The sequence below is a fragment of the Strix uralensis genome, chromosome 16 (assembly GCF_047716275.1).
Source record: "Strix uralensis isolate ZFMK-TIS-50842 chromosome 16, bStrUra1, whole genome shotgun sequence".
In the NCBI taxonomy this organism is placed as follows: Eukaryota; Metazoa; Chordata; class Aves; order Strigiformes; family Strigidae; genus Strix; species Strix uralensis.
This window is the reverse complement of record NC_133987.1, coordinates 3,448,718-3,461,914: the sequence shown is the minus strand read 5'-3', so window position 1 is coordinate 3,461,914 and position 13,197 is coordinate 3,448,718. Positions and strand designations below refer to the sequence as shown.

Here is a 13,197-nt window from a genome sequence, read left to right as displayed (position 1 = left end):
CCCTGGCCCGTGTCCCACTCAGGCTCTGCCGGGCCGGTGCCAACGTCTTCCCTTTCTTTCCTAGCCCAGGTGGGGAAGACATCTCTGATCATGGCTCTGGTGGGCGAGGAGTTCCCTGAAGAGGTGAGTGTGAGGGAGGAGCCCTGGCCCTCCGGCTGGGTGCCCTGCCAGGCAGTGGCGGGACAGCTCTGTCCCGAGTGGCACCAGCCCGAGGTGGGGGTGTCTGGGAGTGCACACAGCTTCCTGGGGACTGGTGACAGCCACGGGGCTGGTTCAGGTGAGCTTAAGCCTGTGAGGACCCCACGGAGCTCTAGCTGAAACAGTGTTTTCTCCAGTTTGTGCTCTAATCCCCGACGTGGGGCCTCGTGTGTCCTGGGGAGGGGCACAGGTACCTCCCAGGGCCCTGCTTCCCGCTGCTGCGGCCAGCGTGCTGTGGCTGGGGGTCTCTGCATCCACCAGCACAGTGGGTCACAGGGCCCTGTGTGGCAGGGCTGTCTGCTCCCCAGCTGTGGCCTTGCTGTGGTGGCACCGGCACGGGGCTCTTGGAAGGGACTGAGCCACATTCCCAGCCCGTCTGCCTGTTTCTGGAGACAGGCCTGGAGCTTTGGGCTGGGCAATCTACAAGGAACAGCATCCAGCCCGCCTGCACGTGCCACCTGGAGCATCCAGCTCAGCAGCTCACCGTCCCATCGCAGTTTGGATAGGGAAATGGGATCACTCTGGCCAGGCACGTTTGTCCTGTGCCGTCAGGCAGCTTCTCCCGCTGCCCGTGAGCAGATGGTGCTCTCTGCGACGTTTGTGCTGGGAAGCGTGTGAGGGGCTCGGGGGAGGACTGGCTCCACGCACCTTCCTGTGCTCTCACAGCAAAGCCCAGACAATCAGCTTAGTGCTTCTCCCAGCTGCCAAGAGGTCAGGCCAGAGAGCTGGGGGAGTGCTGAGGGCTTATCTCCAGAGCTGTAGCGGGGGTGGCAGTGCTGACTTATCTGTAAGATGGTTTCCGTGGCAGGACTCAGCGCTGCCAGGAGCTGTGTCTCAAGGGAGGGCTCGGGGCTGGAAGGCGGTCAGGGGTTTCACTGCAGGGACACTGGCTGTGCAAGGGCTGGACTGTAGCGAGCTGCAGCGACAGCCCCCTGGGCCCAGAGCAATCCGTGGTCTGGAGCTCATCCCACCCTGGCAGGGAGGGCACTGGGCAGCAGCTGCATTGGGATCTGAAGTCCCTTGTCACCCGTTCTCTCAGCTGCGTTCAGCACAGCTGGCTGGACCACAGTCTGCTGGCTTTGCAGGTGCCTCCTCGCGCGGAGGAGATCACGATCCCGGCTGATGTCACCCCTGAGAAGGTCCCCACGCACATAGTGGACTACTCAGGTAGGTCCCCGTCCCTCCTCACTCCCTGCTGGCCTCGCTTCTCCCCTCCTGCCTGGCTGAGGGGAGTGGGAAGGGGTCCCCACTGCCAAGGGCGGTCGGTGATGGCTCTCTTCCCCTTTCAGAGTCGGAGCAGACGGAGGATGAGCTGCAGGAGGAGATTGCTAAGGTGAGCAGGGCTGAATTGGGGGTGTTGCGGGGCAGGAGGCTGTGGTGCCTGTAGCTCTGCAGCCAGTGAGTGACACGTGGCTGCTCACTCTCCCCAATAACCACCAGAGATGCACGGACAGTTGCTTATCTGTGGATTAATGCTATCGGTTTGTTTAGAGGTTTGTTTAATCCTTCTCTGTCTTGTAAGCTGTTGTACGTGGCTTGTCCTAGCCCTCCGGGAAGCCTCCAGAAGGAGAGCGGTGGGGGGCAGCTCACTGCCCACCAGGAGGTGGAGGAGGCTGCTGAGCGGATGATGTGCTCTTAGCATTAGGATGCTCCCAATGAACTCAGAAGAGGGGAGAAGCAGTTACGGAGCTTGGCCAAGACCCTCCTGCTCCCTGTATTAGGTCTCTGTGGCTGCCTCATGAAGCCATAGCCAGAGGAGTTGGTTTGGGAGCTGGAGCCCCAGGTGGGAGCACTGGACATGGAGGGATGAGGGTTCCCACGTCCCTCCGAGCAGCCATGGAGGGATAATCCAACTGACTGGCTGGGGTGGGCCCAGCTGCTCTTCTCTGCCCTGGGATTAACCTCAGCTCTGCATGGAGGAGGACCTCTTGATTATGGATAATAAAACTGTCTCTCCTTTGTGCAGCTCACATGAGCAAAGCTATTTAATCTTGCCACCTCGGTGGCTAAGAGCCAAGGAGGTGGGCCAGTGGGTGCAGGGGTCCTGCTCCCTCCACCCAGACAGCAAGAGTATACAGAGGCTTAAAATGGCTCCAGGAAATCCTGCCTAAACCCTTGTGTGTCCTCAGGATTAGCACTAAACTCTCTCCTGAAAAGACCAGTGATCCCTCCTGTCTGCTTCAAATAAAGCATTGGTGTCAGCGCTGTCTGTGCGCGGTCGGGGAGGGGAGGAGGGCAGCAGCCACAGCCCAGCATGGGGCACGGGCAGAGCAATTGTGGGGGAGCAGTGAGGTATGGGAGTGGGGAACCAGGCTGTCAGGCATGGAGGCAGACGTGCTGGTGGCAGCTCCCGAAGCAGAGGAGCCAGTCTTTGCCCCGAGCAGCCCGCTGTGGAGCTCGTGTTGGCGGCGGGCGAGTCGTTGCTGTTGGAGGGCTGTGTACGTGTGCACGCTTACACGCGCTCAACCGCTGCTGCCGGGCTTCGGTACAAGTGCACCAGCAGCGTGTGGGGCTGGAGCTGCCTGGCCATGGGGCTGGCCTGTTGCTAGGGCAGGGCTGTGCCTTGGGCTCAGCCAGCCTCCCTGCTGCGGCGAGTGTGCCACAGGGACCCTCACTCACCCCCCTCTGCCATTTCTTTCTTGCAGGCCAACGTGGTCTGCGTGGTGTATGATGTCACCAAGGAGGCCACGATCGAGAAGGTAACGGGTCCCCCACCAGAGCCCTGAGCAGCAATGCCAGAGGGGAGGGGGTTCCCAGTGCTGGGTCCTTCCATGCTGCCCGGCTTTTTGGTGTGGGTGGGTACTTGGGTCCCCCAGTCCAGTGGATTTGGGGTTTGAGACCCCTGCACAGCCCAAGCTTGCTCCCGTGTTGGCTTGTTGTCCTCATATGCTGGGGGGCAACAGGCTTGTCCCATCTTTCTCCTGGCATCCAGCATCCTGGGTCTGCTCTGCCTGCTGGTGCCGGGGAATGCTGGGGAGCAGATGGCCACAGGGCCCTGCTGTCTGCCGCGACGCCTGTGCTGGAGCTGTGCTGGAGCTGCCTCTCCCTCCCCGGGCTGTGCTGACAGGCCTTTCCCTGTGCTCACCTTTCAGATTCGCACGAAGTGGATCCCCATGGTGAACGGGGGAGTTGAAAAGGGCTCCAGGTACTGTGTGTGGCGTGGTCTGTGGATGCAGAATTGGGGGATTCTGGGGGCTGTGGGGTGCCCAGCACCCTTGCCACCTCCCGAGGTTGCTGAGATCAAACCAGCTTTGTGGCTTGTGGCCAGACCTCTTGCAGCAGAAGAACATGGGGGCTTTTCTCCCTCGCAGATCTAGCTGAGGCAGAGGGCCACGGGAGAGGGTTCCTTCCCCCCTTGATCTCCTCTTAGCCAGGCAGGGAGAGGAGAGGGGGCTGCCGAGGGAGTATGGAAGCACAGAAGCTCCAATCTGTGTGTAGATTGCTTAGGCAGAAGGCTGCTGTGCTGGATTAAAGGCTCCTAAACATATTGTTGCTGGGTGAAAGCATAAGCGGGATCAGGCAGTCTGTTTCTCCAGATGGATGCTCCCAGCCGTGGGAGGCAGGAAAGCTGCTCTGGACCTTGTGGAGGAGGGTGGGGAGGCTCCCCGGCCTGCTGCCTGGGAGCACACGTGGCTGGGGTAGGGCTGAGACCCAAGAGAGGGGTGGCCTCACTTGTGCTCTCTTACACTCTTGTCTTTCTTCTCCAGGATCCCCATTATTTTAGTGGGAAACAAGTCCGACCTGCAAGTGGGGAGCTCCATGGATGTCATCCTGCCCATCATGAACCAGTTCTCGGAGATTGAGACCTGCGTGGAGGTGAGGGAACGGGAGGGTTTCTGCAAAGCCTCCCTGAAGGGCAGGAATGCTTGTCTGGTGTCAGCCAGGGAGCCTTTGTGTTTGTGGAGGTATGCCCTGCTAATGTTGCTCTGCAGAAGTACCCCTGGCTGGGCCTTGAGGGCCTGTGCTTTAGGCTCTCTGTCCTTTGCCTTCCTTGCTGGGAGTGGGTTTCAGTGTCTGCCCACTCCAGCTCTCTAGCTGTAACTGATGTTGGAGCTACACGTAGCCCCTGTTGGCTCTGGGGCTGTGAAATGGGTGCAACAAACCCAGAGCACGAGCGGGAAGTTTCCCTTTTGTTTTTGTCTAATGGTGGACAGACACTGCTCTCTGCTTTGATGCACAACTTGTCTGGCTCGGGGATCTCCTGTCATCTTCCTTCTGCTTCAGCCCGTTGCCCCCACTCAGGGCTGTCTCTTCCTTTGAATCCCCAGTGCTCTGCCAAGAATCTCAAGAACATCTCTGAGCTCTTCTACTATGCCCAGAAAGCTGTGCTGCACCCCACCGCCCCCCTCTACGACCCAGAGGAGAAGCAGGTAGGAAGCGCTGCCCGCAGCCCCCGGAGGAGTCTCCTTCCCGTCACAGCGCTCTGCTCTGTTGCTGTGTTTGTGCCCCTGGGTGGGAGGGTGGAAGGTTTGGGCTGATGCAGCCAGAACAGGGGGAAAGCACGTGACTCCTGTGCTCAGCACAGCCAGAGAGATCTGCAAGGACCAGGGGCATGTTGGGGCAGAACCCTTCGTGCTCCAGACCATGTGTTAGCTGTGGTGGGAAGGGTCCAGGAGAAGACCTCCCCGTGGGCTGTCCTGCTTCTGACTCCCAGCTCCAAGGTGGCTGTGGTACTGGCCTAGCTGGGACCGTGTTCCCAGCCAGTGCAGGAAAGGAATCCCTCTACACGTGGAGGTTCAGGAGGCAGGAGAAAGAGCCAGGCTGAAGGTGGTGCCCCATTTTTGTCACCATGCTTGGTCCCTTGCAGCTGAAACCTGCGTGCGCACGAGCGCTGACCCGGATTTTCAGCCTCTCGGACCAGGATAACAACCAGATCCTTAGTGATGATGAACTCAACTACTTCCAGGTAGGGCTGGCTGCGGAGCTGAGATATTTCCCAGTCCCTTGTGGAAAGCCCCTGGAGTCCCCTTTCCTTCCAATACCAGGCAGAAAGGCTTGCTTCTCCCAACACAACCCTCCTATTTCCATTCAGTACTTCTGCTAAAGCACCATAGAGTTCATCTCTGAGCATGTGGGGATTCCATCTTCACTAAGCTTGGGCTGTGCAGTGGGAAGAGCAGGAGGCTCTGGAGGTGCTGAGAGTCATACTCTATTGGGATGCTGAGGAACGGGGTTTGGTCAGGGTCTGAGGCAGTAATCCCTGAGCTGGGTGGATTTTCTCTCCTGGAAACACCGTCTCCTTCCCAGGGAAGAGGGATGCTGGCGAGACAGAGGGTTGTGCTGTCTGTGTGCTTTGCTGACGATGACCTTCTTTCTCTTGGGAGGTAGAAGTCCTGCTTTGGAAACCCACTGGCTCCCCAGGCCCTGGAGGATGTGAAGATGGTTGTGTGGAAGAACACCACAGACGGGGTGCAGGACAACGGCCTGACGTTGAATGGTAACGGCACAAGGGCTCCGTGCCCCTTCCCAGCGAGGGATGGAAGGGCCCTGTCCTTGGGCTGAGCCTCGTGGTTCTCACTCCAAACTTAATTAGTCCCTCTTATCAAAGCAAGCCTGAGCCTGCTGTGGCTACTGGAGCTCTCTGTCCAAGAGCCTGTTTTCCCAGGGAAAAACATGGTCCCGAGGAGCGGATCCCTGAGGCTGGGTGCTTGGTTGGCCCTGCTCTGTCTGAGCCACTTGTTCTCCCCTGCAGGCTTCCTCTTCCTCAACACCCTCTTCATCCAGAGGGGCCGGCACGAGACCACCTGGACCATCCTTCGCCGCTTTGGGTACGACGACGAGCTGGCGCTGACGGATGACTATCTCTACCCACAGTGCGTATCCTGCCGTGGAGTGGGGTGGGCAGGGTGTGACATCCCTGTGGTGCACAACTGGGGCTCCCCAGCACCTTTGCTGGCTCCTTTCTGCACCCTGGGGTCTACTGCGTTCCTCGGCTGAGGCTGAATCCTCACCCATAGCTCATGGTCAGGTTCATGCTCCTCACCTTTGCCTGCGGGCAGGAGCTGATGTGGGGTTGGCGATGAAGACAATGGGCCTTGTTGCTGATTGCTGCTGGCTCTGATGTAGGTGGGCAAGGAGCGGCAGGATGAAGGCCTGTCCCTGACCAGCAAGGGGTTTTTGAAGGCTGTTCTGTCTCTGCCTGAGCTGAGGCAGAACGGCTGTCGGGAGCAGCGAGCTGTCAGCATAACCTTCCCGGCTGATTCTGCAGCTGCTGCCTGTTCTCTGCTCCCTGCCACCCCGGAGGTGGTGATCTGGCAGTAATGAAAGGGTTTGGCCTGTGAGCTGCCGCATGCTCTCCCCAGACAGCGGGCTGTGAGGGGAGGCGACGGGGCCTGTGCTGGTGGAAGGCACCCTGGGGCTAGTGCTGTGCCCTGCTGAAGCCCTGGGCGCAGGGCAGAGCTGGGGCTACGTCATCTCCCTGGCTGCTCAGGCAGCGCGGATGTGCCGAGGAGAGGCTGCTGTGCACCCCCGAGGCGGGTGTGTCAGGGAATCACCAGGCCTGGAGACAACCGCTGGCCTTGAGCAGGGAGGGAGTGGGGAGCTGGGTGCTCTGGTTGAGATCTGGCTTGGCCAAAGACCTGCTCACACGCTGCCCTTCGTTCAGGGCTTGAGGAGGCTCACTGGGGTCTCTTCCAACAGGTTCCGCCTTCCCCCTGGCTGCTCCACAGAGCTTAACCACTTGGGCTACCAGTTCCTGCAGCGGTTGTTTGAGAAGCACGACAAGGTGGGCACCGCGCGGTGGAGCTGCCTGGGGAGGGGATGCTGTCTGCTAGGCCTGTATGCTTGGGCGTAGCTGCTCTCCTGCCCACCCCTCTGTTCCAGGGAGCAGACGTAGCACCAGGGAAGGGCATTCCTCTGCCACAGCGCTCCCTCCGTGGCTTCTTGCCAAGGCTTTGGGAGCAGGAGGTGGTCACAGCAAGCTGTAGGAAGTCTGATGGCACGTCAAGGGCATGGGGTTTTGGTCACTATCCTTGACCAAAGAGTAGCCAGTAAAGCTTGGAGTTTCAGGGGATGGGACTGAGTTAACATCAAACTGGCGTAGCCCCTCGTAGTGCTTGGCTGCAGCACACAGGGTGGCAGGGGAAGCGGGCACAGCTGCTGGCCTGCAGCCATGGACCAAGCACGAGCATCCGCATGGCTGCCAGCCCTGTGGAGGGGGTGCCAGGCCAGAGAGAGCGAGAGAAAGCAACTGATTGTGCTGTACTCTGGCTCTGGAGAGTGGGAGAAGGGGATGTATTGGATCCGCAGGCATGCACCTGCTGGGACTAGTTACTCAGATGCTGATGTGCCCCCAGGGGTACGGCAGCTCGGTGGCCACAGGGAATTGCAGCGATCGCAGAGCAGAATCGGCCTGTCTTGTGCAGTGATGGGAGTCCCTGGGGCACAGGCTCTCTGCACGCTCACACGACTCTGGCCTTGCTTCTGGTTGGTTTCCGCCATTGAAAGTGTGCCTGGGTCATTCTGCAGCAGCGAGCAGGGTGGTTTGTGTGCCAGGGACCCTTTCTGGAGCCTGACACCACTTGGTGTGGCTGCAGAAAGCTGCTGATGTGCCCAGGGGCTGTGTCCCGCCTCGGCTGCTGACTCCTCTTTGTTTCAGCAGGACCAGGACGGAGCCCTGTCACCCACAGAGCTGCAGAACTTCTTCAGCGTCTTCCCCTGCGTGCCCTGGGGCCCCGAGCTCTACAACACGGTATGCACCACTGATAAAGGCCTGCTTTCCCTGCATGGATTCCTCTGCCAGTGGACGTAAGCTCAGTCCCTCTCCCCTGCCTTTAGCCACCTTGCCTAGCCCTTGCTGACCTTGTCGGCTTCCTGGTGCGCTCTGTCTGTACAGGCTCGTGGCTTACCTGGATGTGCGGCACTGCCTGGAGTGCCTGGGCTACCTGGGCTACCCCATCCTCTCGGAGCAAGACTCCCAGACACAAGCCCTCACGGGTACGGCCATGCCCTCCCCTCCTGTCACGGCTCAGGTCCCTCCTCTCACTCACCCAGCCTCTCTCCTGCCAGTGACCCGGGAGAAGAGGATTGACCTGGAGAAAGGCCAGACCCAGAGAAACGTCTTCCTCTGCAAGGTGCTGGGAGCCAGGGGCGCAGGCAAGTCCGCCTTCCTGCAGGCCTTCCTCGGCAGGAGCCTCGCGGTGAGTGGCTGCTCCCCTCTCCGGCCGCGCTGCGGCAGGGCGTCCCAGCGGAGCAGGAGGCAGAGCCCTGAGGCTGTGGAGCAATCTGCTGTGTGACCTGCCCACGGCTGGGCCCAGTGTCCCGGCAAAGGGCTGCTCACCCCGCTCCGTGCCAGCGGTGCTGGCTGCTGTGGCTCTTGTGTCCTTAATTTTGCCTAAGGCAGCGCAGCCACTCCTTCTGCTTCTCCTGAGGAGCTGGAGGGGCTGTGCCTTTCCCAGGCAGCCGTATCTCCCCGATCTCACCAAGGTGACGCTGACTTTCCCTGCGTGTTACGAACAGCCCCATGTTCGTGGCAGGCGCCAGCTGGCTTTCAAGTGGCTGTTACACCGCAGGGGCTCGGGGCAGTGTGAAATTCTCTCCCTCCCCCAAGCACTGCTCTTGCTCCCTGCTGTCTGAGATGGTCTTTTGATCGGTGGCAGGCCCAGAGGGAGAACCCAGGAGAACCATCCCTCTACACGATCAACACGGTGCAGGTCAACGGCCAGGAAAAGTACCTTATAGTAAGTCAGGGAGAGGAGGGAACCGCTGCTGTGTCGGGCTCGCAGCAGGGCTGGGCTGCAGCCATCCCGGCACCCCTGGGCTGGGCTGTGGCTGTGGTCACGCCGGTACAGCCTGTGTTGGTGTGAGAAACGACCGATCTTGAGACGGTGCCGTGCCACACGTCCTTTCCCCTCCTGCCGCAGCTGTATGAGGTCAGCACTGACACGAAGTTCGTGAAGCCGTCGGACGCAGCCTGCGATGTCGCCTGCTTCATCTATGACCTGAGCGACCCCAAATCCTTCAGCTACTGTGCCAGTATTTATAAGGTAGCTGGCAGGGGCCCTGTGGGACTTCAGCCTTTGCGTGGCAGCCCCACGTCTCCTGGGGTTTGGGGCCTTACCCCTCACTGGGACTTCTCCCTGTCTCTGCAGCAACACTACATGGACAGCCAGATCCCCTGCGTCTTCGTGGCCTCCAAGACAGACCTGCCAGAAGGGAGTCAGCAGCCCGGGCTCTCCCCCGCTGACTTCTGCTACAAGCACTGCCTCCCACCGCCCTTCCTCTTCTCCTGCCACGGCCAGGGTCCGCCCGGCACCACCGTCTACACCAAGCTGGCCACCGCTGCCACCTTCCCGTTAGTATCCTCCTGTGGAGGGGGCTCTTGGCTGGGAGCAGAGTTTGGGGAGGGGGGCTGTGTTTGAACCCTGCCTCCGCTGCGTTGCTTTTGGTTTGGTTTCTCACTAGCTCTTGCTGTCATCTGCTCATACAAATAATTGAAACAAAAGGGCCACTTCTATCCCTGCTCAGAGAGGGCAGAGGGGACTCGGCTCTCTTCTGCCTTATGCATCTCTCTGACAGATTTATTAGATAGATCCTGCCACAGGAGTTTTTATTTCTGAAGCCTAAGATAAAAAATGCTGGAGTAGCCAGCCTAGTTTGCCGAGGCCCGCAGAGAGGGGGTGGCAGCTATTTTCTCCTGATGAGGTGGATCAGACTGAAAAAGAGGTCAGTGAAGCGAGACCTCTGTTCACACAGCCTCCCTTGGGAAGGAGCCGCACCCCGAAAGGGGCTGTGTAACGGGCAGCCAGGCCGGGCACGGGTGGTGAGGGGAGGTTTGGGGAGGAGGATGTGTCTGCGTGTGGCATCGCTCTGCCCGAGGGGCGGAGGGGGCTGAAAGCTGAGGGTAGGCGCAACAGCGGGGGCAGAGCCCTCCCAGGGAGAACGTGTGGGTGCGTTGGAAGACAGGATGGGATTACTAGTGAGTGGTTTTCCCTCTAGCTTCTTTTCAATAAACAACTTTATTTTTAGAGCTGACACTTTTTTTTCCCTCTGCAGTATTAAAATTTAAATATTCTTAATATATCTTAGGGTATGTGGTATAAATAAATAACGGCGTAATGGAGGGCCAGGGATTGGCTGTTCTCCCCTGATTTAGTGGAGAATGAATAATGGATACGTCTTTTCTCCTCGGAGAGGAGCACATTGATGCAGGACAGCACGTGTTTAGGAAGGGAATGTGTACGCTCGGGCAGGACTGGGCCCCTTCCCTCGCTGCGCTTAGGTCAGTGTCAGTGGCTGTGCTGGCGTCTCCGCCTGCATCCGCTTCTGGGTCTCGGTGCACTTGGAGTTGTAAAAGCAGCGTGACCTAGAAAGGCAGATACATACCTCCTTCTCGTACTAATTATTTAGGTGTGCTATTTCCAGACCATGGGAGGGTAAAGCCACATCCATCCCCCCAGCGGGGCGGGGGGCCTCTTGGTGCTGCCTTCACCTGGGGTCTATCCCCCAGCCTGGAGCTGCGCCGGGGTCACCCTCTGTCCGCCCAGGGACACCCCAACCTCCCTGCTTGGGGTGGAAGCGCTCTGGGCTGTCGGGGAGCTTGGCGTTTGGACAGCTATCTCTGTGCACCTCGCTCACTGGCCTCTTCTCTCTTTCCTTGCAGCCACTTGAACGCTGTGGAGCTGGGAGCCGCGTCCTTCTGGCTCCGGGTGGCCCTGGGGGCCGCGGTGACTGCTCTGGTAGGGTTCACGCTGTACCGCGTGCTAGCCAAGAACAAATGAGAGTCGCTCTCCACCCCGTCCTCCCCGTGACACCGGCCTCCCCGTCCCCAGTGATGCCCCGGTGAGGGGCCCTGCCTCAAGCTGGTCCCTGCTGGGAAATCCTCCTTTCCCCCCAGCCTGGATTGCAGGACCAGTGAAACCGGACTTCCCAGCACCAGCAGGATAGATCCCACGGCACCGGCCAGCCTCACCTGCCGGCCTCTGCAGCCTCCTGGCCCGCGTGGCTCCTGCCCAGCCACGCAGCCAGAGCCAGGCAGCTCTGTGTGGGGGGCTCCGCCAGCAGCTGGGGGATCACCCTCATCTTTTTATTCTGTTTGGTTTGTTTTTTTAACGTTTGTTTTTAAGCTCAAACGTGAGTGTTTCAGTATCTGTTGGGCTGGGTACATCCCTTCCCCAGAGGGTTGTGCTCCCTTCAATTTGGGGGGGACAACACTCCCGGAGCCCCTGGGGCCCCCAGCAGCAGCAGCAGCAGCAGAGCTGTCAAGTGGGCTCTTGGCTTCAGCCCCCTGGGGCACACCTCCAGCCCCGACCCTGTTTTCCTCTGCCAGCGGGAATAGAAGTCGTGGAGGGCCAGGTGCTTACACCCCGCAAGCCCCTGTGTTCTGGGGGCACTCCTGGCCCCTCCTGCTGGAATGCTGTGGCTGCAGCCCCCAGGCTTGGGCTGCAAGAGGGCAGGGAGCGATACCCGGGACTTGTCCTACGCTCCTCTCTCGTTTCTACTCAAAAATACTTGGAGTCCTGCAGCGTTCCAGCCTCTTGGCCCATCTGCCCTTCTCCCCTGCCCAGCTGCGTGGCCCGTCCCCTCCCCAGCCCTGCCCTGGCCACCAGTATTCATGGCCACCAGTATTCGCAGGGCCCCAGGAGCCCTGGTACGCTGGAGAGGGCTGCGAGGGGGTCGGGTGCCCACTGCGCTCCCCAGGGCAGGCTGCAGTCCTCTCCTGGCAGTGCCATCACTGAGCTGGTGCCACACTGTGCCACACGCTGGCACACGGCCCGGTCCTGCTGTCCCCTCCACGGAGCCCTGGCCACGTTGAGGCTGGCCCAGCCTGCGGGGCTCTGGGTGTTGCATCTCCTGCTACAACTGGAAGCTCTTTCCTCACCTGCCCCCTGCCCACACCCGAGCCGGTGTTTGCTGCTGGGCAGCTGCTGTGACTTCAGCTCAGCACAGATCTGGGGCCAGAGTCCCACAGCGTCCCTGTCTCCCGAGTCCCAAAGAGCGAGGCCAGCCTGTGCTGGCCCCCGCGCTCGGCTCCCACCCCTCCCTGGGCTCCCACCCTTCCAGTGACACCAGCTCTTCAGCTTTTCGAGCACACTCAGGGTAGGTTTCTTTGCAGGCAGCTGGTGGGGCAGCACTGAGGTAACAGCTGGAGCTGCTTTTCTGTATGTTTTGTCTATTTAAACTTTTTATCGAGGCCTGGAGCCAGTGAGGGGTTGGGAAGTCGCTGGCGGCAGCCAGCATCTCTTAGGGGGGCAGTCCCAGGGTGGTGCCCCCATCCCGCCAGTGCCCAGTCCCCGGTGCCAGCCGGACAGAGGGTCCCTGCCTGTGCCGGAGCCGCTCTGCCAGGGCACCTACTGCCACCCTGCTCACTGCTGGCCGTGCTTTGTGGCACTGCCAGGGCCCCATCCCTGGTGTTTCCGTATCCCTTCTCCGTGCCCGAGCCCACCGTGCATGGCTCTGCTAGCCAGGCCCGTGTCCGGTGGTGTGACCCCACTCCCGGCACTGGTCTGTGTCTGGCAAAGCCATACCTTTTTAGGAGGTTTGTTCTCTATATCAAAATAAATTTTTACACACCTTCTGCTTGCACACCGTGTCCTGAGTCTCCTGGGGAGCAGGACCCACGTCTCTGCCGGGACTTTGCAAAGCCTGGGGCCTCCCTTGGCTGCGGTGTGAGCGAGGAGACCCCAAGGGCCTGGGCTGCCTGCCCCTTTTGGGGATGGTTACAGGGATTTAGGGGGACAGGGCTTGGGGGTCCTTGGTGCTTGGGGACACGGATGCCTCTGCAACAAGTGCCAGCCAGCGGGGAGAGATGGGGAAGGAGGTGGTGGGTCTCTGTGTCGCTCTGGTAGGGTCTCGTGGGTGGTGGGAGCAGCCCTGTACCCCCTGTTCCCGCCGTGCTGCCCCACAGGTGCCACATGCATGTGCCACGCTGGGACCTGGCACACGCTGTCCCCATGCACTGGCACATGCTGAGCTCGCTGGCCCTGAGAGCCCTGGCAGCAGCCAGGTAGCCCCTCTCTGCTTTTGGGGTGCATCTCCTACCACCCCAACTCCACTGGCCTG

General features: G+C 60.3%; 1 protein-coding gene across 2 annotated transcripts in view; it reads left to right on the top strand.

Annotated features, from left to right (window-relative positions):
- The window catches only part of LOC141950958 (mitochondrial Rho GTPase 2), a 45,147-nt gene extending 32,427 nt beyond the window's left edge, over window positions 1-12,720 (top strand). For both annotated transcript variants that reach the window (XM_074886538.1, XM_074886537.1), the window contains 18 exons: window positions 65-123; window positions 1,284-1,365; window positions 1,488-1,531; window positions 2,844-2,897; window positions 3,291-3,343; window positions 3,906-4,014; window positions 4,467-4,568; window positions 5,006-5,104; window positions 5,527-5,635; window positions 5,891-6,011; window positions 6,838-6,922; window positions 7,799-7,944; window positions 8,033-8,133; window positions 8,206-8,336; window positions 8,796-8,876; window positions 9,060-9,182; window positions 9,288-9,490; window positions 10,799-12,720. In XM_074886538.1, coding sequence (XP_074742639.1) covers window positions 65-123; window positions 1,284-1,365; window positions 1,488-1,531; window positions 2,844-2,897; window positions 3,291-3,343; window positions 3,906-4,014; window positions 4,467-4,568; window positions 5,006-5,104; window positions 5,527-5,635; window positions 5,891-6,011; window positions 6,838-6,922; window positions 7,799-7,944; window positions 8,033-8,133; window positions 8,206-8,336; window positions 8,796-8,876; window positions 9,060-9,182; window positions 9,288-9,490; window positions 10,799-10,916 — 1,820 coding nt within the window. In that variant the 3' untranslated portion in view covers window positions 10,917-12,720. The remainder of the gene's footprint in view (window positions 1-64; window positions 124-1,283; window positions 1,366-1,487; window positions 1,532-2,843; window positions 2,898-3,290; window positions 3,344-3,905; window positions 4,015-4,466; window positions 4,569-5,005; window positions 5,105-5,526; window positions 5,636-5,890; window positions 6,012-6,837; window positions 6,923-7,798; window positions 7,945-8,032; window positions 8,134-8,205; window positions 8,337-8,795; window positions 8,877-9,059; window positions 9,183-9,287; window positions 9,491-10,798) is intronic.
- Window positions 12,721-13,197: the final 477 nt, after the last annotated feature.